This window comes from Miniopterus schreibersii (genome assembly GCF_964146895.1).
Source record: "Miniopterus schreibersii genome assembly, chromosome: 12".
NCBI classification, from domain to species: domain Eukaryota; kingdom Metazoa; phylum Chordata; class Mammalia; order Chiroptera; family Miniopteridae; genus Miniopterus; species Miniopterus schreibersii.
The window spans coordinates 29007073-29034187 of NC_138112.1; the positions used below are offsets into that span (position 1 = coordinate 29007073).

At 36.3% G+C, this 27115-nt stretch overlaps 1 protein-coding gene across 2 annotated transcripts; it reads right to left on the bottom strand.

The window, feature by feature from the left end:
- Window positions 1–3656: 3656 nt before the first annotated feature.
- Window positions 3657–26811, bottom strand: PCF11 (PCF11 cleavage and polyadenylation factor subunit). 2 transcript variants are annotated; one of them, XM_081154985.1, is made up of 16 exons: window positions 26304–26811; window positions 22534–22659; window positions 20283–20471; window positions 19733–19927; window positions 17820–18937; window positions 17236–17416; window positions 16648–17131; window positions 14553–16111; window positions 12690–12789; window positions 10076–10195; window positions 9432–9537; window positions 7336–7519; window positions 6674–6829; window positions 6183–6275; window positions 5629–5664; window positions 3657–4765 (listed from the first exon to the last, which is right to left on the bottom strand). In XM_081154985.1, exons 1-16 carry the CDS (start codon window positions 26493–26495, stop codon window positions 4550–4552), a joined length of 5055 nt encoding a protein of 1684 aa, XP_081011111.1. In that variant the 5' UTR covers window positions 26496–26811; the 3' UTR covers window positions 3657–4549. The 2 variants fall into 2 exon arrangements, with proteins under 2 accessions (XP_081011111.1, XP_081011112.1); XM_081154986.1 differs by having other exon boundaries at window positions 3669–4765; window positions 17041–17131.
- Between the last annotated feature and the right edge of the window lie 304 nt (window positions 26812–27115).

A 27115-nucleotide genomic window follows, 5' to 3' on the forward strand; every position in this document is an offset into this window, starting at 1 on the left:
AATGTATATAAGCTTGAACCAACAACTATCAAGTTATAAAATCTTCAAAATAACTTGCTCAGATGTATGTACTAGGACAGTCATTGTAACACTTCATGTTGTAAATAATTAGAAATTTGAATATCCATCAGTGAAAGGACTAACCTACAGAAATACATGCATGAATCAGCAAGGAAAGGGTTGTAAGGTGTGGAGAATGAAAGAAGAGGCAAAAGTACATATGTAATCTCATTTAATTTCTAAAAATTACTTTGTAAAAGAATTTTTTTCAGAGTTTGGGAAGGGTCTATACCAAATTGCTAACTCAGTGGTTACTTTATACAACAAGAAAGAGGGTGTGAAAGGAGACTTTATTTTCTATACTTCCTGTATTTGATTTTTGAAGTTTAATTCTTCCTAAGTGAAAACAGCGAAGCACAGGAAGACATGCACTGTCACGTAAAGCAAAAGATACCTTTAAAGAGTATGTGGGCCAGGAGCAATGAAGAGGCTAAGAAACACACATTAGTTTTGGCAAGGAGTCATTGATAATACGAGAGCAATTTTAATGAAGCGGTCAAGATGTAAAGGCCAGATTGCACAGGATTCAAGGTAAGTAAGGGATTGACATGAAGGAAGCTTCTCAAGTGAGATGTTTCAGAACACACACTGAAGTGGGCATCTGGGCTTTCAAGATAATTGGAACCCTTTGTAAGTAGGAAAATTATTCCAATTTGGAAAAATGTCTAGTCCTCCACCTGTCTACCTCAGCTTTTCCAAAGTGAGGTAATTAGGTAGTCCCCATAATCCCCCATAAATCAGCTCTTTGCAATATAGTTCCAGAGAAGGAAGCAGGGCCAACCCCAGACCAAAAATTGAACGGGGGGGGGGGGGGGGCCGCGTTGGTAACCGTCTCTACTCCTGCCTTTGTACCCTCATGCTTTCCAGGCATCTTGCACGTTCTTTGGTGTGCACCTCCAAACCCTCGCTAGGGCACCCCACTGTTGCTTTTTGGCTGTTTCTTTAACTTGCTCTTCCTTGCCTGCTCAACAAAGTGTCGATTATTTCAGGGAGCTGACCTTGTATAGGATTAGGAGAAAACTTCCTACTCTTCCAGAAGTTCAGGCCTTGCCAATAGCCTGATTTTCCATTTCTACTTCCAGATTACTTCTTTAGTCAGCATAGTCTTTTCACTTGGATACATGGTTAGATGCTTATTATTTTTGTATAAACCTTTCAGAGCACATATTAGGCACTAAAATAGGTTGTAAAAAAAGCCAGCCAGGAAAAATCTAGAATTCTGTATTTTAGGTTAAGCTGTTAAGTGAAAATCTTGTTTTTAATATGTAATCAAGTCCTATTCTCCCTAAAGCTTTTGATTTTAGCTGAATAGCAGGTTACTATATTTTCCAGAACATGAAAGTTGGAAGTTTTAAGTAGGTTAATTATATTGACTTTGTAAAGGGTATAAACAATGACATTTGTAGTTTTCAGGAAATACACTATTCCTTTTATTCTCACAAACTCATTTCAAGTGACAGTGTTCTACCCTGTGGTTTCTAGCTTTCCTTGCTACACTTTCCAGTATAAATTACTATTGCTAGTTCCCAGGGCTATGTGTGGACTATTTCCCATCTTTTGGGGCTAAATTCAATGTTTCTGGTGTCTAGATCAGTTATGAGATTTGGCTGTTGGTTAGAATTAAGTATGGAACTTTTTTATTGATATAATCAACATTAGTTTTGAGTATAACTATGGAGCATCTTAAATACTAGATATCTCTGAATGATAATCTAAATGACTCTCCAGAGATAAGGAATTCGTTCTTAACATTCACTGTCACTCTAGTGCACAGCTTTAGTTTAATTGGGGGTGGGGTGCATCTAAATCACTACATCTAGCCTCCTACCTCAAAGAAAAACTGGGAATTGAATTCTTAATTCCAGGCCCAGTACCTGTGACCATCTCAGTACTGTCCCTCCATTCCAAAGCTAATTTCTCTTGTGCTATCAATAGTATTTCCAGCTCCAACTGGACAGTCATCTGCCTCTTCTACCAGTCTCTCCAAGGAACTTTTAGCATACTAATGTCTATTCATCTCATTCTAACCACAAATCTCCAGTTAAATTTCTTAGGAGTAGCTCTTAACTATTTTGTCACCTCTCACCGATACAACCCATTGCAACTGGCACTGGCACTCATACTCAGGTTAGGGGATGTTTCTCAATCTTACCATATTTTCTTGACTACCCATTTGAAATTTTTCCCCATTGCTGGTTTTCCTATTTCAATACTCTCACCTTCCTACCTGCAAATCTAAATGTTTGTTCCCCAAGGATCTCTTCCTCTATACAGGTACTAGGAAGTTTGAATATCACCTTGCTTTTAATTGGTACTTTTTTTTTAACTGAAGTGTCTTTTACCTTTTTTGTATGTTTTTATTGATTTTAGAGAGAGGGGAAGGGAGAGAGAAACATCAGTTGCCTCCTGTATACACCCCAACCGGGGATCAAACTGAACCCACAACTCAGGTATGTGCCCTGACGAGGAATCAAACCCACAGCTCTTTGGTGAACAGGACAAGGCTCCAATCGAGCCACACCAGCCAAGGCGATTGTCACATACTTTTAATCATTTGATAAAAACTATGATGGCCTCCCCCAAAAAAAGGCACAACAGAAAACTTTTCCCACATTTTTAGATTCAGACTCCAGCATTTATTCCATGACTCTTCATTCAAAAGTTCTGCTATCTCACGTGTTTATAACTCAATCCAGTGGACCCAACCAGTTTTTTTACTAGACCTCTCTATAGCATTTGAAAACTTCAGGTGCACATTAGGATATTGTTTTAAATTTCTAGTGGCTCCAGTTGTCATCAGTGTAATACAAACTCCTTAGCATGACCAACAAGACTACATAATCTGGGTTTTAACCATACCAAATTTAATTTTTGAAAACACCTGAAGTGTTTACATTTGCTGTTCATTCTCCATACATAGCCTTCCCAGGAATGTAGACTCCACTGCTAGTTATCTTCTAACACTTAATTATCACCACCTTTATAAAGTCTTGCTTAACCTATCTCCAGATAGTTTGGTGTGCCTGTTTCTATTCTAGCATTTATCTTAGGCTATTTTTTTTAACTGGAAACTGCATTAAAATGAAGCAAAGCAGGTTTACATTCTTCACCTTTCTAATTGGGTGATTAAATTTCACCTGTAAATTGGGGATACTATCTATAATATAGGATTATTATTTTAAATATATTTTTATTGATTTCAGAGAGAGGAAAGGAGGGGGAGAGAGAGAAACATCAATGATGAGTCACTGATCGGCTGCCTAAGCCTGCAACCTGGGCATGTACCCTGACCCGGAATCGAACCCCGATCTCCTGGATCCTAGGTCAATGCTCAACCACTGAGCCACGCCAGGCCGGGCAATATAGGATTAAAATAAGTACCAGAGAATATCTGGAAAATGTTTGTCAATGCCTACCACATAGTGCTTAAACTGTTTCATTAGTTTTATATGCCTATCTCCTCCAATAGATGGCAGGAAAGATTAATGCTGCATCTCAGAGTGCCTGGCTCATAAGTGCCACCACTTCATGTTTTAAGGCTGATGAAAGAAAGAAGTCACAATCTAAAGCCATTCAAGAAATAAAGAGACACAAACGACATTTCATCATCATTCTATTTATTACATGTATGAAGTATTAACATCTCATGGTATCCATCTAATTCAGTCAAACCAACAAATGAAAAACGTTAACCATGTTTCAAATGAACATTCTTACAGACTCCCCTGTAACTTAAAATAGAAATATGTTCACTGCATTAAATCATGACAAATTTGAAAAATGTCATTTAAAAAAAAAGAAAATCACCTTTAATCCTTAAGTATATTTGTTAATTATTTGATGGCATCAGTGCCCAAGTTAAAGAATAAAAGTTGCTTCATTCGATAGTATTCAAAAAATGGACATCTGGATGGTTCTCTATAGCTGGAGATATAGATATAGATAGATATGCATGTATGTCCTATTTTTAAAATTTTTTCAAATCTGGCTTTTCTGAGAAAAGTTCTACAGCACTCTCTCACAACCCCCTTTGAAGGATAAAACTTAGACTTTGCTTTAATCATGGGAACTACCAGAAAAAAATCTTATGTTGAGGTTGCTGTTTAATTCCATTTTCACCCAATAAAAAGTACAGAAACACTGTCTTTATTTGATGGTGTGCATAAATATTACACTCCATGGATAGCAAAAATATTTTTTATTTATAATTTACAGTTTCACAAGTGAAAATCGTACATTTTTACACATACAATTTCATTTTAAATTTGCACACATCTACAGAACTTTCACACAACAAGCACCTGAAACTGTGCAGGCAGTAGGATATGCAAATACTAAAATGTATTTATTAACCAAATGATAGCTGAAGGCCCTGCCTCAGCTAGACAATTTATATAGATATGTCTATATATACATAAAAAAATTCTTCACCTTCTAGATCCAAACAGCAGCTTTTTTAAAAAAGAAAAACATACCTTTCTCATTTTATTTAAACTGACTCGACTGTATCATTTTCTGTTTTAATTTCAGTGGGTGTTGCTATGCTTTCCTCTGTACAAGCTGGTGGGGTATCAATTTGTTCTTCCTTAACTTTGGGACTTTCACAGGGTTCCTGCAATTCATTTTTGACAATGTTCAACATAATGTTCAAAGGGTTTTCAACTGGTGTCTTGCTGGGAGATGGTGTACAATCAAATGACGATGTCTACAAAATGAAAAGCCCTATATAAGTACTGATTAAACTTCAAAAGTACCACATTAAATGACAGTTTTATAAGTCACTTATGTGGGCAAAGAAACATACCAAATGCAACTGAAATACCTGCTTCCCCACAAAACATGCCATAAAGGCAGATTACTAAACATTTAATAATTACTTAGCAGTAACCAATAAAAGGCCAGAAGAGGTTGATTAGACATGCTTCTGTATTTTATTCCACACAGATGGTAACCCCTACATATATCCTGGAATTTGTGTGACTCCTAATTTCAAACACTCAAAGGATTTTTAAAAGTCCCACAAAAATCAAAACATCCTAGAAACTCTAATCTTTTGATGACCTACATATATGTACCTAATTGCCTCTTGAACCCATGGAACAAATATTTGAAAGGCAATGTGTTTCCATTGTTTGGTTTTAATTTCTAAGGGAAACACACTGATGTCTTTTTCAGATTTCATGTGTGATCATTTAAAAATTATTCCTGTGTTACACGGCTGAGTGAAGTGTAAGAAAAAAAAGCAGTAAATGCTACCCATAATTCCAGAAACCTATTCCCATCATGATCCTTCTCATCTTTCAGTTTCCCTCACATTTCTCTCTGACTAGTGGTCTAGTAAAAGACATCAAGATTGAAGTGAATGGAATGAAAGGAATACAGAAATTTCAAAATTTAAATCAGATTCTGTCAATCTAGCACCAATATTTAGTGGACAACCTAAATGCTATATCAAAACACAAAAACAGCTCAATAGCTAAATAAGATTAAAAATAGCAATAATGCTTTGATGCAAAAAATAACACAATTTATTAATGTAAATGAAAACACTAACCAAAAAGAACTTACGTTTTGATAATCTTCATAACATGATGGATGATAAATCTGAAGCAAAAAGAAAAAGTAGGTATTCACATGTATATTCATTTCTAGTGGCTATTCTAATAAGATTTTCTTTTCTAATTTAGACCAGAAGATAACTATCTTTGGAAAGCAGACAATGGATAAAAAAATTTCTCATCCTGGTTTCTCTTGGCTTTAAACGTGACTTTCTACATTTAAGGAGATAGCAATGGTATGCTTTCAAGACAGTAACAGTTTTAATGATGAAATATAAATTTAGAATTGAAAGTATGGTTAGGCAGGAAGAAAATTAACTAGATTCAGAAAACCTAGTCCTGAGTTTATCATTAACTAGTTATGCAACCCCTTATATAAATGAGTATAGAACCAGATGACTACTAAGATGCCTTCCAACTCAAACACTGACTCTAAATTCCAATACCTCCAAAAAACCTTTTTTATTAAAATCAAAAACAAAAACATTTCTTTCAAAATGGTGAGCTACCCCTACAAAAAAAAACACTAATTTTAAAACTTCTTAATAAAGAACTGAAAATTACCTTTCCATCCACTCTAATAGCATTCTTTAAATGCCATTCTTCCTCTTCTTCATCCCAGTATTGTTCAAATTGTTCTTGACAGATTTCACAACTCTAAAACAGAATCATATAAAATGAAATTTACTAATAGAACACATTAAGTAAAAATATATAAACATTTTATTAAGTGGAGGAAGGAATTTGAGTTTTCTGCAAGTTTTAACAATGTCCGACATATAATACAAACACAAAATAAATTCTAAGAATTTTGCATTCTTCCATGCAAAAATAGCTAACATTTCACTGCTGTTGGTGACTGATATTACGTAAATAACTACAGTGGTTATAAAACCCCAAGTCAGATCACAGAGTACAACTAACGAGTAAAGCTTACATAAAATCTTAAAATCACTGAAAGAGGGATGTAAATAAAGTGATATAAAATGTTTATGATTATTTATTTAAAGTGAGCAACAGGACCAGAGGTTGAAAATTTAACATTCTTCTCTTACCTCAACTGCTCCAGCTGGCCCTGCAGGTACACTCTGGAACTCCTTTTCTTTAGCAGCTTCCTGAGTTTTGAGCACAACTTCTTCATGTACCTTTTCAAAAAACTGGCTCTTTGCACGTTCTTCCAGATCAGCTATTTCCTCAAATTCTATCCAGTCCTTAAAAGGAGTTGATTTAAAAAGAATATTTTCATTTGTTCCTAAACACTTACTGCATATCTTCAATATAATGCCACTTAAAGGTATAGGTACTTCTACAATATACTTTAATATTATTTAAAATTATGCATTCCCTTTGAGCCCCATAACTAATAGACAACATAAAACAATTAATTACAATTAAGACCTTAATATTAATTTTCCATTACATCTAGAATTACAACTACTAAATTTAAACAAGATAAATTTTACATACAATTTTTTTTTTTAATTCAGTCACAGCAACTTGGAATTTTAGGCCTAGAAGGTATTTGTGTTCTAATTTCAACAAAAAGCAAATATATACTGTTCAAATTCCTTTTTTAAAAAAAACCTTTTATATTCTAGGGGTCAATTATCATTTAAAACATTCACAAGTTAGATCCCAGAAATTATTTAAACTAATGTACTTTTAGAATGATAGAATCTGAAGGCTAAGACAGTTCAGAGACATATGGATTACGTACTGTTAAACTGTAGTACCAACGTCTATGAGTGACTTTTCTGCTAACATCTTTTTCAGTTCTATTTTGCCGATAATGCCAGTCCAAGTGGTCTGCATATACATCTGTCTGTGATGTTGTAAACCTCATTCCACAAGAGTAACACTGAATACCAGTGTACAGTCGATTTATAACACTATCATAACGTCTGTTTCAAAAAAAGAAATAATCTTTAGTTTTTAAATGGACTTAAAAAAAAAGGCAGTTACAAATATTTCAGTTTTCTATATTTTAATAACAGTGATGCCATTGTTATGTGACAAAATGTTTCAGCCAAGAGCTGGCTGCTAATACCCAAAGATCAATATTATTCTCTAAAAATGTATATTACTGATACCCTTTCCTTAACTTGGGTGAATTTTGTAACATGGAGTCTAGTCTATCCTATTATTGACAGATCTGGCCCAGTTACTTATGTCCTCTTGGCTGAAGACAGAATGATTATGGGCTAACTAATAAAGCAGTAGCTGGCCTGTTCTTAGACTAGTGTCTGTATCAAGGCAGACACAGCAGGTAGACACAGCAGAATAATTAGAGTTCACCTCTCCAGATTTTTTCAAGTTCTCAATAACTCAACTGCCCCAACCTGGTCTAAAGAACATCAAAAGAGGTACAGAAGAAATAACTGTATGGATTACTAAAAAGAAAACTTAGAAGACTAATGGGAAACTGACATCAATAATCATTTTTTAAAATTCTGGGCTCCCTACTTGGAAAGAAACTGTATACACACAGGGCAGTCAGGAACTCCAAACAATTTTTTAAATAGTAGAATAAAGCAAGAGACAGTACACTCGTGCTGTGCATATCAGCAAACAAAATATTTAGTTATTAATATTGAATGACTTAAAAAAAAAAATGGTTATATGACTAGATAGGAGAAACTTAGTAGGACAGTAAAAGAAATAGCTAAATCTTCACTTTCAGAAAGTCAAAAGACCTCTAAACATGAGAAATCAAGAAAAGTGATAAATTACCCCTGAAACTATCATTTTATTAACCAATGTCACAATAAATTCAATAAAGAATTAATATTTTAAAAAAGAAACGTGATAAATCGGAAAAACAAAGGGTGGGACAAAAGTAGGTTTAGAGTTATTTGTATGGAAAATAATACAATACAGTAATTAATAATAATACAAGAATAAACTGTGTTTTGTGCACTCACAACTGTAAACCTAATTTTGCCCCACCGTGTATGTATCTTGTAAAAAAGTAAGAAAAGTAAATGCTAGGAACCACAGAAGAGAGTTAAAAATGACTGCCTCTAGGGGAACAGTACTAGGATAAAGGGTGCCACCTTTTATTATTATAAGCCTTTATTATAAAACTTTCACTATAAAACTTTATGTGAAAATATTACTTTGAAAAAAATATACTTTAAAAGGATGGAAATACATTAGCTACTTTATTTTTTTAAATCAAGTACTCATAAAGATATAATGAATCCATAAAGTAGCTATAAATGTTTTTTATAACTAATATAGGCAATAGAAAATTATAAAAAAGTATGCACCAAAGGTTAAGAGTGGTTATCAGTAAAGTAGGAATTGTAGGTAATTTTATTTTCTTGATTTGTATTTTCTAATCTTCCACAATGAACATGAATTACTTATAAAATGAAAATAGTTTGTTCAATTTTTTGAAATACTAGATTACAAAAATTTAATTTTCTTAACCCTCAAAAGTATAAGAATATCAATAAAGAAAAAATAATGAGGATTAAGAGAAAATGAAGATAAAAAGGAAGACAAGTGATTATTAATACCTAATATTTATACTCCCTGCACTTGCTGTACCAAACACAGATATGAAAAAATAGAAATTTGGCGGTAGCTGTTAGGCCTAAATATTTGTGCAAATGTATTTTAAAATGGGATTTAAAAACAGGCTCCAAAAATTTGTTATGTATATTTTACATTAAAAAAAGAAAACAGGCTTCCTAAATTTTAAAAGCGGTACGAGGGGTAAAATTAATAGAACTAATAATAAAGTCTACTGTTAGTAAAGTCACTGTCCTTTTTATCTTAGAAATTTAGAAAGAAAATTAGATTACATACTGTTTCAATTCTTCAATTGTAAAATTGGTAAGATCTGGAACATCTTGATCTTCATTTTGGTCTTCCTCCTCTTCAGTGGAAGGCTGAGCAGCAACTTCATTTACTTCTTCAATTGAAAAGAAATATACCAATTTCTCAAAACCATTCTCCACATATTCTTTACAGGGGAATACTATAGTGTTATAAACAGTAGAGAACCCCATCATCTTATCTATTCAGTGCTTCTAATTTTTTATTTATTTACTGGCCAAGAAACCTAATGCAATTCTTTATTTTGATAAGTGATATTAGGTTTGCTCTCTTAAAAGTCAATCTTCATAAATTTTACAAAATTTTACTTCATCAATATTAAAATTATTCTAAAATACTAAATTAACATAGAATAAATAGTAAAAAGGCTGCATATTATCTACAGGAATGTTAGTAAATTGAAACAATGTCCACTACAAAATCAGTAATTCCATCTTAGAAAATAAAAAAAGAATTTTATTATAAACCAATTCTATTAGATTTCCAAAGAATAAAGAGTATACATAAGAATTCAATTATTGTAAGAACTTTTATCATAACTTACATTATATCATATCATACGTCTTTATAACTTAATGGAGCTTTATGTAGATGAAGTATGAAAACATACTTACGTGTTGTAGCTGAATCAGGCTGGGACAATTTGAGAATTCCTGTTTTTAGCAGTTTTGAAAATAATTCATTTACATCCACCTGACTGAGATGATTATCAGGATATGCCTTAGGAAGGGCTCCTTCAAAAAAAAAAAAAGGTCTCAAAATGAAAGTAGAACTTAAAGATATAAATTATACTAAGCATTTTCAAAGTTTTCTTGAAGATGTCCTATCAACAATAAATTTTACAAACTTGTTAAGGATGAGTATAAATTACCTCAAAAGCTCCTAAAATGAACTTTTCATTTAGGTAAGCAAATCATCACCTCCTAAAAATATATTCTAGGAGAAATACTAAAAGCACTGATACTTTATACTCTCACTCCCTTCTATTCAATGCAGCACACCACCTCTATTTCCAACTATCTAGTTTTCTATTACTCATCTTCTAATCACACTGAGGGGGGAAAAATACCCAAAGCCTAAGTGGAAGTACTACTCTACCCATATCCCCATGACTACCCAGGGGAACTAATGCAGAGATGAACCATATGGCTGAGAGTATAGCTGCCCCTCAGACCTCTTCTGAATTACTGCCCTTGCAAAGCAGCTCAGACTACTGCTGAACAGGTGTGAGGATTATCAAAACTTCAATAATTTGAATAAAGGAGACATGAATAACAATCTTCTCCTTAAGCTCACTAGGGAGGAATCAATTCAATTATGTATTCTGTTAAGCACTAATCTAATTGATTTTTTCACTCAACTATAAAACTATCATTTCAATGTATTTTTATGTCACTATTAGGCATCTCACTACACCTCTAGAAAAAGTTGTGAACCACTAAAAATTCCTCCTCATGAGAAGAAATTCAATTTGCATCCATAATACACAAAATCCCTTCCCTTTACCACTGCATTCTCTTCACACTTAACACAACACCTTGGACACAGTAGGCTAATTAATGTCTGTTGAAATGAAATGTCTGAATACATGAATGAATGAGTAAATCAACCTTGACAGTCAATTACAATAGCATTTCACACTAGTTTAACATTTACATTTTATTAGAATTACCTATTTATATGTCTTAGAGTCATAACTAGCTATTTACATGTCTTCAGATGGCCAAGTTCAGTGATCAAAGACATGGAACAATGGAACCAGACTCCTGGGATTCTAACTAGAAATCCCACATTCTAGTTGTGTGACATGATCAAGTTGCTTATCTGTGCCTCAGTTTCCTTTACCTATAAAAGGGTAATAATAATTGTTCCTATCTAAGGTTGTTAGGAGGACTAAATGATTTAAGTTATAACGTACTGAGGTGTTTGGCACTACACCCAGTATTTGGTGTGTTTTTTAAAAATTTGCAGTTTTTGCACACCAACAAAAACTCTACAAATAATCCTCTACTCAACAAGAAAAAATAAATTCTAAAGGAAAATACATTAATATAGCTCTTTACAAATTACAAAATACTTCTTCATATACAATCTCATTTGATTATCTTATAAAAAATTTTCCAGGCAAATACTGACTTTTATCATATTTTGTCTACAGAGAAAGAAAATGAAGCCCAGACAAGATATTTCCTTATATCCTACCCATCTATGAAATAGCAGAGTGGAGATTCTAAGGCTGGTCTTCTGATTTTACATTCCAAATTCTTTCTTTCTCTTTCATTACAATGACACCAAAAAACATTAAAAACATTAATTAACCTAATCAACCTAGAAATTAAAAACAAAGCTTTCAAATTAATAGAATTCCTTATGATGACATAGTTTAAGAACTAATGTATACACGAGAAATTAGCTAGGACTTTCCTAATTACTTCAGAAGTTCTGGACAACTCTTTTAATTTGTAAACCAAATAGTGCCACGTTAGAGCATGTTTCTGAAGATTCAAAAATAAAACAAGTATCACTATGACTTGGTTGGGTTAGTTCTTGATACATTAACTTTACAGTTATTTTATAAACCACCATAATTTATATACTTTCTCTTTTTCACATATTAAAACTAAAATTCATTTTTAAAGCTTTTGCAACCAATATTATTAATCCATAACAATATTGTTATGCTTCCCCCTAGAGTAACAAAGGTGCTAATTATTAATCAGGGTACCTCACTAGGGAATCACAGAAATTTTTCCTACTCCTTTAACATGTATTATTATTTGAGTGTCCATCAAGAATTATGAATGAATCAACTTTACAAGGCAATGTCCCCAGCATTTACTTAATGTTTATTGGATTGGCACACACACACAAAACAAAAACTCAAAATATCAAATAATTGAGATTTCTGGGGTTTGTCATTTATTTCATTTCAACACAAGTGTCACACTCCTCCCCCACCCTCCAGCTTCCATCCAATAGGTTTCATTCCTCCTCTTTAATGGTCTACTAGTCCTGGCTGACCATCTCTAGTTGTAAATAGGATCACTGTGAACACGCATCAACAATGTAAACAAACTCAGAAAGAGAACAAAACACTCCAGCCAGATTAAATTTCTGTAAATCACATATGCCTTCTCGAAATTGTCATTTCTAAAATTGACATGGTAGCTATTCAACAGATAATAATTACTTGTCTTTTGAAAAAGACAAAGTTCAGAAAGTACATACCTGAAGGATTCTGAACAAATGCTCCAGGATTTTGTGGATGAACTGGTAAAAATTGTTGTCCCTGGCCAAACGGCACTGGCTGAGCAACACCAGTCAGAACCTTTAAGAGAAACCTTGGTTTTAAGAACATTTTAACATCCTTATCACATAAAAATATTCACAGACATCATAAGGCCTGGTTTCTATGATAATAAATACTTAAGAATAACCTGACTGGGTCACTTCACTTCTAGGCTTTTGACAAAAAGGAGTAATACCTTCCAGAATCTGTATCATAAATTATAAAGAACTGTGAATGGATGTGAAGCTTCTTTGAAAAGCTGAAAATACCATGAAAACATAAGGTAGCCAACAACTAGCTATGTGACCTTACACAAATCACTTTACTTGCTGGTGCTTTCTCTTATTTTACAAGTAGAAGAACTGACATCCAGAGATGTGACCTGTACATAGTCATAATGGCTAGTAAGCAGCAAAAGGAGACCAGAACTCCTGACCTAACGACAGATGTCAAAAGCTGGTTTTAATTAGCAATCTGAACTCCTTTGTGATAATCTTCTTTGGCCATCATACTTTGGGTTACAAAGTAGATTGTAAAAGGCATCAGGTAATGTTGAAAATAGAGAAGTTGTGAAAAAAGTACTGTACACGCATACAAATTCTGTATTTGTAGTCCAGAGTGTAACAGGACTTCTACATAATTATCCATTTATAAGCCTTGTTCAGTATCCATGTGAACTTCCAGTGGTATGTATATATAATAAACCTCACCAATTCTGCATAATGTAGCAGCAAGCACAACTAAGTCAAGTCCCATTCCAGAGTATCTATCAATAACAATATCATTTCTTTTAAGAATATACAAATAGAGTAAATCTAACTATGCAGGACAATTGTTTTTTCAAAGTACTGGATATCAAAAGAAGACTGCTTTCTATCAAAAATACTTATAATGTGCTTTAAAAAAATCTTTCTTGTTTTACATTTACTTCCATGCAATGTTACTAGTATAAAATGATTTTGTCCTAGAAATAAAATGTCAGCACCTGGAAAAAAAGTAAATTTAGCCCAGAAGAGTACCAGCAGGCAAGCATAGTCACTAAATAAATTACCAACTGAATCACAAATTGCAAGCACATTGCTTTAAAATTATTTCAAAATGCATTTTAAAATGTATGCAGAACAAATGCAAAAGAATACCAACAGATGACTATACATGTTTAGGTGATAAAATGAATACAGTTGGGGGGCAAGTCACAGGTCTGTTGTGTTGATATTAATATCAAATAATTCTATTTGACTGGAATGACTGGAAAGGTGTAAAAAAGTAGGAAGAGAGAAGAAAAAGATTCATAGACTGTAAAAAGCATGGGCAGGGTTCCCAGTTCTACAATGTAGCGGAGATCTATAAAACACCTCACAACTGTATAACACTTTACTAACTTTGAAGCCTAAAACAAACAAACATAATGGGGAGACTATGCAGATGTGAAGGCAAGGGGTATATAGGAAATAGCTGTACCTCAAAGCACAATTTTGCTGTGAACCTAAAACTACACTAAAAAGCAAAGTCAGCTTAAAAAAGTGTGTGTGTGAGTGAAAGAGAGAGAGAGAGGAGAAAGAGACTGAGATTTCTCTAAACACTGGAAGAGCTAAAATCAATAAATCAATTTGGGATTGAAATCTGCATGTTTCAGACCCAAGACTCTCTCCCAAGACTCTCTTCCCACTTCCCTAGCACATAGGGTTTCAAAATACATTAAAAACTTTCCAATCTATAAACTGTCTCCTGAACACCAGAAACAATAAAAATGGTTCCTATCGCCACACAACATAATTTTACAGTAACTACAACAGACTTACCTGCTGAGACGCCTGAATACTTCCTACTGTTATTGGAGCAGGTAAATTGCCAAAGTTTCCAAATTGAGAACTCTGAAGATTCTTTTCATCAAAATAGTGTCCAGAAGCTCTGTTAAGTGGATTTGAGAAACTCTGGTTTCCAGGGCCATGTGGTCCGTTAAAATTTGGTCCTTGAGGTGAATCAAATATTTGTTCATGTCTTTGGAACTGCAGTCCTTGGGATGGGGCATTAAAAGCACTGCCAGGCGGATCATTATATGGACCAGTCTGATTGAAAGAGACTGATTCAAGCCTTTGTGAAGGATGATTGTCAAATCGTGCGCCTTGAAGACCAAGAGGAATATCAAATCTTGATGCTTGCTGGTGTTGTGGACCATCAAATCTTTGAGGCACACCATCAAATCTTGGCTGAACCTGCTGTCCAGGTCCATCAAATCTCTGTGGGCCTGGCTGACCAGTTCTTTCAAATCTAGGACCTGGTTGGCCATGTAATCCATCAAATCTTGGTAAGAGTGATGGCTGGCCTGGCTGCCCATCAAACCTTAAAGCATGACAACCTTCAAATCTTGGACCACCTTGACCCAGAGGCCCTTCAATTCTCAGTCCACCTCCTGGTACAGGACCCTCAAACCTCATTCCACCTCCTTGTTGGACTAAAGGTCCCTCAAATCTGATCCCAACTCCTGGTTGACCATGTGGACCCTCAAACCTAAGGTTCCCACCAAGTTGATTATGTTGTCCTTCAAACCTCAGACCAGCTACTGACTGACCATGGGGGCCCTCAAACCTCATTCCAACTCCCTGCTGTAGCAAAGGGCCCTCAAATCTGATTCCACCTGCAGGCTGACCATGAGGTCCATCAAACCTAATTGCAGCTCCTGATGGCCCATGACCCCCCTCAAATCTAAGTCCACCTACAGGCTGACCTCGGGGATTATCAAACCTAAGTCCACCCACAGGCTGACCATGAGGTCCCTCAAACCTCAGACCACCCACTGGTTGACCCCGATGTCCCTCAAACCTGAGACCACCCACAGGCTGGCCCCCTGGTCCTTCAAATCGCAGACCACCTGCAGATCCTTCAAACCTCAGACCAGGGGAACCTTCAAACCGAAAACCACCTCCACCTGCTTGACCAATTGGCCCCTCAAACCGCAGAGGTGTCCCTACTGGTCCCGGAGGACCTTCAAACCTCAAAGGACACCCACCTCCTAGCTGACCTTGTGGTCCTTCAAATCTCAAAGGGCCACCTCCCCCCATTTGTCCAGGTGACCCATCAAACCGAAGAGAACCTGGTGCAGGAGGTCCATCAATTCTAGGGCTTAATTTATTAGGTCCTTCAAAAATCATCTTGGTTGGGCCATCTCTTGTTACTGATGGCCTACTAGGTCCATCAAATAATGGTCTGTCTTCAGCTAACGCTGTAAGTCGCTGATTTGTATCGAGGCCGGCGAATCGTGATGCTGGGCTATCTACAAATGGTTTATCTGAATCTTCATATCGAGGTCGCTTAAGTGGAAAACGATCATTGAATGGTGATCTTTGCTCTTCTCGTACACCTTTTAAAAAGAAAATAAATTATTTCCCCTGAATCTGAATTTATATAAAATTATCTTCAAATCTTTCTATATTCATGTAAATGTTTATCCAAAAATATCCATAACTATCTCACTTTATTGGAGGGGAGGGAAAAGACAACATCAAACAGCAGGTAAAAGGATGCTCTCTCTAGAGTCAGACACACCTGGGTAAAAAACAACAAACCCATTCTGTGAACTTACTAATTATTTGACTTTGAAAGCAAGTTATTTAATTTCTCTGGTCTTATTTCCTATCTGTAAAATGGGGGTAATAAATATTTCACTGGGTCGTTGTGAGAATTAAATCAGATTACATTTTAAAAGAACCTAGTAAAGTACCTGACATACAGTTGACCTTTTAAGTATTAGCTCTCTTCCTTTCCCTCTGAGGGAAAAAACAAATTGAAACAAAAAAGGTAGTCTGAACAGTCACAAAAATCCATCCCCACTTAGCTTGTTCATTTTCCCTTCACTGCTGTGTGATTCAATAGGCATAATCTGATTTAACTTTCTACCTTTAGCAGAGACTTGCTCGTCATGTCTTCTCCGGCCCTCATGGGGTGAAAGATTCTCAGCATAAGAACGACTCCCAGATATAGGAGAAAGACGTCTTGCTCTTTCACTAAATTGTTCTTTTCTGTCAAACTGTGCTCCACTATTCCTACTTGCATGTTTACTTTTGGATGGCTCACATTCTATTCCAGACAACAAGGCATCAGTCAAAGGGTAGTCAAAAATATCAGGATCTAAGAGATCAAGTCTTGGAAATGAATGCTGAACCTGTGTCCTTTTCAGTTTTGCTTTATGTTCATAGTAGGTTAATTCAGCATCAGATAAGAGAGGTTTCTTTTTTAATCCACCTTTATTTTCTTCTGTAGGACTATCGCGTACATTGCATCTATGTTTACCTTCTTGATACTGAAATAGCTGTCGAATTTGATGCACAACAACAAGGAACTCATCCTGTGTAATTTCACCAGATGCTAAACGTTCACTCGTCTGCATGGGGTGATAAAAACAAATCAAGTATTTTAAATATAAAAAGTACTTACAAAAATACTTAGACAAAGACAATAATGATTACATGGGATCATGGTAACTACCTTTTGAAGTAATTCTCTTTTGCTTGCAAGAGTTAACTCTTTAGGAATCTGAAGATTGGCATCTACACTTAATCGATGCTGCTGCTTTGGGGCTCGAGGTGACAAGATTCCTTTAGTGCTTGACCAGCTGTCCCTATGCCTTAGATGAGGAGATTTACTATGGTCATCGCCTTGTTGTAAGCTGAAACCATAAAAGCAGTATGTTACTTCATAAACTTTTTTAAAATACTCAGGACCATATTTAAGAATCCTTTTCAAAGAATCTGGTTAAAATGAATATATGTAATCATAAAGGTAATTAAATGACTAAGAGCACAAGATCTGAAGTCAGGAAAATCAGATAAACTCTAATTCTTCTTGCATGTCCTGGGTATGCAGCCTTACGTAGATTAACCTTTCTAAACTTCACTTTCCTTATCTGTAAAACAGGAGTAATATTGGTATTTAACCCATGAGATTATAAGAAATGAAAAAATAAAGCACCAATTACATACAGCACCCAATGAACATTATCCAACTTTAACACTGTATTTTAAAATGTACATATTATTCTACTTGATTTAGAATGTGAACAAACATCCTACCTTTTATTTTCTTCCCAACCAGATTTCCATCTTTTGTTAGACTTGGAACTTGGCCAATTTTCTACATTCTCCTTTGGTTCACTGCCTGACTTTGTAGAATGCTGATTTGCAATTTCTTGAGGTCGTTCCTCTTCAGTCTTCTTTATTCGCCTTGGATCTCGAACATCCTGTTTAGTGCTTCTCTTGGCATTTCTTTCTTCCCTGGATGGTGGCATAAAGTCTTCCATATGTGACTGCTTACATCCAGATTGGCGCATCTTTCCAGCTTTGGCTGTCGAGGTTGGAGACATACTCCGTTGCCTTCGTTTGGGTGACCGCCTATCTCTTCTCTTAGGAGAATGTATAATTGGTGACCGAGACTTGGGTGATCGCGACCTTGATCGCTTTCTAGTGCTTGATCTCCCTGGTTTTGTTCCCTGTTTTTCTGATTCTTCTGTTACTGTATCCTGTTTTTGCACAATGCCATTAACGATTTTATTTCGACTTCCAACCAGTCTGTGTTCAGATGACTTCATATGCTCATCTTTATCCTTCTTTTCTGCAGTTTTTCTCTTCTCTTTTATATCATCATCTTTGCTATCAGTCTTATCTTGAAGATGCTTTTTTAATCTTGGATCTCTCTTGCTCATGTCAGACACCCTTGGGCATTCAGATTCTTGATTTTTCAAGTCTTTTGTATGGGAGAATTTGTTTTTCAAAGGTGATGGTGATTTAGATTTAGATTTAGATTTAGAATCTAACTGGTCAAGTTCTTTCTTGGTTATTTTTTCACCTGATTTACTTTTTTCTTGTTTGGATGAATTTAGTTTTTCAGAGGGTATAGTTTTACTTGTCTTAATATCAGACTGGTTTAATGTGTTCATTAGGAATTCTTTTCTGTGACTTTGATCTTTTCCATGAGAAGAATGTTGACTCATCCTATTAAGGCGGGGATCCCTGTTTGTTCCTTTCAAGTCCTGAATTTGTAAGGGTGGACCTGGACGGCTTTTCTCAGGTTGCAAAGGAATCTGATGAGGAGTTTTAACTGCCATAGGGGGAATTTGTGAAACATGTAATTTGGATGGTGTAGATCCAGGACCTAAGTTGGATGTCTCCTGCTGAACACTAAGAGAAACTGCCTGAAATACAAAGTAAATGTTCATGTTAATACTGTAAAACAATGCAGATTATTTACCAAAAGACTGAAACCTAGAATATGCTTTATTCAATAAATCCATTTATTCAACGTTTCTACATTGTGTACTTCTAATGTTTAAGTGGAAATTAAAGTGAAAAGAGAAAGGTCATATACGTATGTGGCCTGTTATTTCTTACTAGTCCTTTACTTTGAGGTTTTAAAATATAATCTCAAGATAGAATAGAAAAAGCGGCACTGATAACAGACTTATAAAACTCTGCCTTCGTATACCTCCTAACTCTCAAACAAACTTAAGTGCCAAGTAAAATAACTTAGTATAAGGTCATTCGTGCATATAAACATGTAATCTTCCTAGAGTCCTTAATTTTGTGATGGCTTTTCTTTTGTTGGCTTCTAGGAACCTGATTTCTGCTCATGAAGCATAAGCTCATAAAAGATTCAAGACTCTGCATAAACACTTGCCACAGCACACTGACCATATTGGGACTGATACTAAATCCATATGACATAATTGTTAATAAAACTAAGGTGTTATCTTAGAAGACAGCAATCCAATACCAAAGTACTTGAAAGAAAATAGTGTACAATTTATATTCAAGGGAGTTTTACAATAAGGATATAAAAATTTGCTCAACAAAGATACCATAACTTGTGAAATAAAAGTGGGAAAATACACTAATAAATAAAGTAACATTAATACAATTTGAACACAATAATTACTTCTCTGTCAGAAGACATGACTACAATATTTAAAATGTAAATTTCCTTTACTTACCAGTTGTGCTTTAGCTTGCTCTAGTTCAAGCTCCAGCTTTTTCTGCTGAAGTTCTAATAACTGTTTTTGTTTTGCAAGTAACTGCTGCCTTATTAGTTGTTCCTGGGTAAGATTCTTTTGTATATCAGGAACAATTGGAGGAGTGGAGATGCTAGGGGAACTGACCACTGTGCCAGGAGTTGAAGGCTCTTCAGGCTATAAGAGAAAATGATTTGTTTAAAAACTATGTATCACAGCTAAAAAGTTAAGAGGGAACTAAAAATTATGAGCTTATCTCCTAATAAACATCATCCATAATTTTAAATAGCCAATCATGTTTAAAAGCACACAGAAAACTTTACAGAAATTTAAAATTTAAAAAGTATATTATGTAACAACACCTCAACAAAAATATATTTTTAAATGTACTGTGAACCTGAAGAGAAAAAAAATTTTTTAACTAAATTTTCAGCACAGGATATTTTTCTTGATATTTCTTTCTGGCAAGAAATTTTAGAAAAGTCAAAATTTGACAGAAGTATTAGTTATAGACCATTCATGTAAAACTTACCGATTTATTTAAAAATTTAGGATTCACATGGATGCTAGATGTATTCACATTGGGGGGTAGAGGTTTAATAGGCCAAGCAGGATCTAACGAATTGACTCTGACATCCAGGGCATAAAGTTTCTTCAATGGGAATATCTCATCCCATGTGGAACGTAACTTAAATAAACTTTTTCTAGTATTCTCATCCACCTAGAACAACAGAACAATTCTATGGCTTGTTAAGTCACTATAGAATGTTTTAAATATTAAATATCAAATTATATCAATCTCTATTTCACATATAGCATACATACGGCTCATTCATAAATATATACATACAACAATAAGAATTTATTCAAGATATATTTGGTTTGCAAATGTAAAATAAGAAAATTTCTCCCTCAAAGAACAATTAGAAAAATTAAAGCCATCATCACCTAACCTTTATGAAAGCCAACTACTAGGCAAGTCTTTGTACTTTTAAAAGTACATTCTACGGGAAGTTTGTCTTTGAGATTACTGAGACAAAGAACTACTACTGTAAGAGAATAGAGCCCACAGATGCTAATGTGCTTCAGAAAAACCTCCAAGTCCCCTCTGGCCAGAACACAGATATGCAAGAGACAGACAACAGAACAAATTACAAATGGACTTTCTAGTACTTGCTCGTTGCCAAATAAAAGGCCCATTGGAAAAAAAGTACAAAATGTTTCCAAATTTTAGGTCTTAAAATAGCATTCCTAATGTTATTTCTACTCTGGACAAAAACATAAAACTAGAAAAGTTTACCCAATGGCTTAAATTTCTTAAATTATTTACATGGTGGTACAAAGTTAAAATTAAGGCAAAACTATCTCGCTAACCAATCTTCTGCAAAACAATATGGTTGATACCTACAAACAAGCTATTTGTGGTGTGGAAGGCACCTTATTAAAATTCAAAATCTTACCCACTGATGTAGCTTTAGTTTTATAACTTAACTGCTCATGCTTATGGGCATAACAAAAACATTCTTTAAATTAACCATCAGAGAAACCTAGTACTTAGGAAAACTGAATTAGGTATTTAACTTTAGGATAATAAAGCCTTGACTATATTCAAGTCTTTAGATATTTACTACAAGGTCATTTTCATTAAGTGCAGTGTTAAGGCCCAGTTAGATTCAGGTAAAGGTATTCTACCAAACACACAAATGAATTTGAACATACTGAAACTGACACCAAGAGGTTGGTTTAGCTTCCCAACTTCTACAATGCAAAGGTAACTTCTCCTTAAGGCTATAGGCTCAGGTAAGCAGTATTTAGCAGTGGTCTACAATGCACTATTAACAAACTCCTTAACACAATTTGAAATGCAACTTTCCAAATTTCTTCTGCATATACTTAGTTTTTCTCTAGGAACATAAAGGAAAACAATTACTCAAGTATCAACTACATTTTCTGTTCTAACACACAAGTAAAATCTGATACTGAATAGTTCTTTCAAAATAATCCCAATTCTCCAAGTCTGACAACTCTAAGTTTTCTCCAAACACAAGTACTTCAAAACACAGGAACTACCCAGTTTTTTGTTAGGAAACAATCTCTAAACCTAAGTATCTTATAAATGCCCTTTTGCTAAATGTGTAAGATAAAGCCGGACAAGGAGATAATTACTTCAGCAAAGGAACATACAATCTCTCTAGCTATAGAATAAGCCTTTCTTATACTCTACTAAGAGGATAAAAAGTATTTCCAATATAACCTAAGGCAATAAACTGGTCCACTATTCACACACACCTAGAGCATTCATATAAAACATACTTCAACAAAGTAACGAGAGGAAACATTTCCAGAAAAAAAAGTCACAAAAATTTCAGGCACCAATTGCAGATTGAGACACACTGGTGGATTATACTTTTCCCCCCAGATAGGAATAGCCAACATCCTAACACCAGAAATGTAAACCACAAAATTTGAAATGCTCTTGATAGTTTCAGATCTTTTTGCCCATCTAAAATCAAAGTCATTTGGGGGGAGAGGGGGGGCATCTGTAATACTCTTAATAAAAATAAAAAATAAGACCAAAGTCATCTAATCTTGGAAGAGGCATTGTAAAAGCCCTAAAACCTGCATTAAAAAATCTAACATAAAACACTAACTTTAGCGTTGAACTTGATAAATGTCCAAGAGAATACATTTCACCACCCAAGAAAACCCAACACAAAGGCAAGTATTTATTTAATCAGGAACACATTTTTTAAAAATTCAAATGTTTCTAAATGCATATATACCTTTTCAAACACACAAATAAATGTTGCAACTAGATTTTTAGTAAAGGCAGTGAGATACTCTCGTCCAACGTTTTTCACGATAGAATCCATAAGGTACATAACAGGAAGCTTCTCTGAGGAAGGAGCCTGAATAAAAAGAAACTGAGAAGTTTAGTATAATGAATTGCCACCAAAGTACTTCTAAAAGTGAATTTTTAAACATACAATACAGACCTCTATTTTTGTTGATAATTTTAAACTAACGTTTATGAAACACTTGTGGTCAATCAAGTACTCATTTCTTAGTGATTTTTAGTTGAGCATACAAAATAAGCTCAAAATTACCATTAAGAAAACCTCTCATTTAATGCTCAATGGAATTTCAGGTTTATATGGTAAAGACCTGTTTTAAATGACCAAAAAGTAGGGGGGAGATATTTTCTGCAATCCAAGTATAAGCTTTGTGACCCACATTAAGTTATAATGGTGTACCTAGACTCAAGTTTTCAGACTTCTGGCAGAACCCTAATTTCCAAAGCATATTTTATATGTTAAAGTCTATGAAGCTTTTGTTACCTGGAAAATCATTAGGATTACTTCTCTATAATCCAATGTACAAAGAAATTAAGTATACTTCACATATGAAGTTAACGGCAAAAAACTCTTTTAAACTTGCAGGAAGGTGCAAGTTGTTTACTGATACAAGAAAAACTGGATGGAGCAGCCGCTGAGTCATGTAAATCAGGTTGAACTTGACTCTGGAAACCAGGATTTGTCCTGAAGATTTTCTTCACAGCATGGACTCTCCGTCGAAATATTTTTCCTCTGACATGCACAAACCGGGGGTTCTAAATTTGTGCAGAGCCAGTGTGGTGATGCAGTACGGGTGGCCCTTTCCAAAGCAAACAAATGTTGCCCCAGTTCAACTGGAATGTCTACCCATCACTGGCTTTTAGAAGGCACAGCAAGTTTCCAGAAAGCATCAGCAGGTTCACAGACTTGCTGAGGAGCATTAAGACACACCATATAAACTAAAGTGTTAAATCCGACTCCACAGGAGCAACCATGATTTAAAAAATAAAAATATTTATCCCCATTTACCCATCCCACGTGTATAGGTATCTTAACCCTGAACAACACTTACCCATAGCTACCTGTAGCTAGGGTAGGCTCACAGTTCTGCAGTACACAATTTCATATTTCACAAAACCAATTACCCATACAAGTGTGTAGAAGTGCTCTTGCTTCCGATAACCTTTACTACAACCAAAATTGGCTAAGGAAACCTTTGAATAACCTTGTATGAAAATTTTCTTTTCTGGTACACAAGGCCACTGCATGTGGGTAAATTAAGAATCAACATGTCAAATGCTTTATTGCTGTGTCTTTACCTTACCATGTCATGTTTTACACCATTGCAGTCATTGTGGTACTTATGAAAATAACAGGCTCTCTATAAAACCAAAATCTGTTCAGTAGGCTAATTTTTTATTGCACAAGTGAATCCTATATGTAATATTTTTTCGCTACTACTGTCTCATGGGAGGAGTCAAATTAGGTGTGAATCCTTAAGTTTAGCCATGCTGAGACGCTAGAGAATAAGGACACAAACATCCACCTCCAGAAACACAAAAACCAAGCCAGTTTGCTAGCAAATGACAGAAAATCCCTCCCCTCACCCTCAACCCCAACCCTGATCAAGGTATTTCCCAAAGTGACTTTTACTTCTTTTCCTCAATCTGGCTTTACAAAAATAATCAGGAAACGTGTGCCAAAAAAATTTTAGCTGTCTTTTATCAGCAAATAGTCCACCTATTTTCACCACTGTGTTGCCATACACAAACACAAGTTTTAATGTGACCACTATATTCAGCATTTACTTTTCACTTCTCGAAGATCTTCAGGATCCATAAAACCCAGCAAGAAACTTCTGAGTGACAACCTGAGCTACTAAATATTAGGCTCTGTGGAATATTAGTAATCCCCCCAAAATACTAGATAATTAGATTTTAAAAATCAATGTTACTTTTTAAAAATGCAAGTAGTTTCCTTTTTTAAAAAAAAAAAAAAAAAAGGCTTTCAATATTCAATGTCAAGTTAAGCCTTCAACAAGGCAAAAACTAAGTTTTTATGTCCAACATGTTTGTGGTATCAATAAAAAGGATGTTGGGTATGAGGAATGCTTCCTTTTTAAATCTCATACTTTAAAAAAAAAGAACAATAGATGTTTGACACCAACATTCACAGGAAAAGGAGAATGAAGGCTTGTATTTTAGCTGCCAGACTGAGCATGACAAACTTGTTGGGACCTTAAAAACAAACAAACAAACAAAAAAACCTCTCACTTTTTGTCCTCTTAAATTAAGGTATGAAAGGACCACCTGAAATCGTGTATCTTGTGAACGGATTTACCCAAGAGTGGATGGAACCTAAAGAATGAACCCAAGTCACTTAAAGACTTTTGTTTAAAACACACAACCACGTAGATAAAAATAAGTCTTGGAAGCAGATTCTACACCTTACAAAGGTAAATAAAAAAGACAAATACATATTTTATATGTTTTATTCACAAATTTTATAATACCAGTCACACATTTCAAAACCATTTATTAGTCAGACCACTCAGTTTTACACTAGACAGAAACCGCCTCTAAACAATGTATTTGGTGGTTGTTGTTAAAGTGGCCTTTTAAAAGGGGTTCACTCTGCTAAAAGGAGGCTCATCCTGATCATTTCAATCACTAACAACTAGAAAAAACTAAACCATAAGTACAAGCTTGAAAAATAACTTAAAACGTAGTGCTGGGAAGCTATTAAGACTCATTATGATAACCAAGTTGAACAGTAACTTTAAGTGACATATCACTCCCACATGAATCCACAGAAGAGGAGGACTACAGGGAAATATAGGGTGGCAGAGGACCACTTCTGTCAAGGGGTGAAGAAAAGCACGTCTTCACTATCAGGGAAGGGAGGAAAAAAAGAGAAAAGGAAGAGGAGGGACTGAACTTTTCAAAAAAACTACAAGTGCTTGTTACCCAATGGGCCAGGTCTCCACCTACAGGTTGGATAAGATCTCCTCCCCCCACCCATACCCCACCCTCAACCCCAATTTCCCATTTTGGGGGGCAAATAAAGCACTCCGATAGGAGAAGGAAAGTTGTATCTAGCCGCCCCCACCCCAAAACGGGGCTGACGGGTGTGAGCAGCTGCCCGGCTGGCAGGGAATGGATTCTTCTCTCTTCCCTTTTGCATCATGTGCTTTTCAGGCGCCATGTTGGGCTCCTAACAAGCGGCTGCTCCACTCGGGGCCAATTCCCTACTCCCACCCTCCAACAGCTCGCTCCCAGGTCCCCCTTCACCTCCTTCCAACCCACACAGCACAATTACCCAAAAGGGTACAGGGGGGGAAAGCGGGAGAAGAGCCACTCCCCACCTTCCCGGGGGCTTAAAATGCGTTTCCCTCTTAACTTCCCCACACCACAAACTGCCTTTAAGTCTCCCCCTCCCCAAAGGGCTCTATTAAAAGCGTGAGTCGGGATATACAATGCGGTGGCCTAGATAAGGAGTTGGTAAGCGGAAGTGGGACTCCACCCTTCGCCCTCCCCACTCCCTCCCCCGAAGAGAGGCCCACGCTCGAAGCCTGGGCCAAAGACCGAGCCAGAGTTGGAGGGGGAGGGTTGGAGAGGAGGAACGCTGTCCCCCTTTGGATGGAAGCGAGACCTGGGATGAGGCTGACACTAAAATCAGGGAGTATTAGAAGAATAGGAGGCTGCGGGGTGTATAAAAACCTTGGCGGTTTGGGCCTCGATGAGAGAGACGATCTCCTTGGCGAAGGGCAGGTTCTCCTCGGCTAGAATGGTCAGCATATTGATGTGCGGTTTGCTATTGAAGGTCAGGTCTTCGAGTGATGACTGATAATCCCGACAGGCGTCCTCCCGGGCCCCCGCGGTACCGGCCTCGGCCGGCGTCTGCTCTGACATTGCGCCGCGGCCCCCCTCCGAGGTCCGCCGCAGCTGAAGCTGAAGCCGCTCTCGATACCCCGCCTCCCTTCCGACTCCTCTTCCTCTCCCCGGGTCTCTCGCGGCTCCGGCTTCACCACATGCTGACCGCGGAGGGGGGTTGGGGGACGACACGGGGGGGGACCTCGGGTATGAAACGCCGCCCTCTCACGAGTGATCTCCGTCCACTTCCAGCCGCCTCGGTAGCCTCTTTCTCCACAGACACAAAATGGCGCCGGCACTGGCGGCCCCGGCTCCGAAAATGTCTGTGTTCCCAACCGCTGCGTCGTGCGAAATGAGCTAGGGGAGGGGAAATGTGCGGTAAAAGGGCGGAGCCGTTGGGCAAAACCAGACGTGATAGGTTCCCCCCGGCGACGTCACAAGCCCCTCCTCCGCCTCTTCCGCAGAACGTCGGAGCACCGTCTGCGTCTCAGCGCTCGTACCCGTGTTTTCGCAACACCTAGGGCTCAGAGGTGCGGTGGAAAAGACGGGCCCTCTCATTGGCCAGTTCGTAAGGGACTATTCGGTCATTTGTTACCATAACAACCCGTTCGGGGAGGCCAGCAGGCCTGGGGAGGCCGTTCCCGAGGCCGAACCCAACC

What these genes read in the sequence shown, in the direction of transcription:
- PCF11 (XM_081154985.1), bottom strand. Translation starts at nt 26,495, where the DNA reads ATGTCAGAGCAGACGCCGGCCGAGGCCGGTACCGCGGGGGCCCGGGAG. An exon ending in GGTTGGGAAGAAAATAAAAG is followed by an intron (nt 17,417 to 17,819) that starts GTAGGATGTTTG and finishes TTATGGTTTCAG; the next exon opens with CTTACAACAAGGCGATGACC. An exon ending in GGCCAGCTGGAGCAGTTGAG is followed by an intron (nt 6,276 to 6,673) that starts GTAAGAGAAGAA and finishes ATTCTGTTTTAG; the next exon opens with AGTTGTGAAATCTGTCAAGA.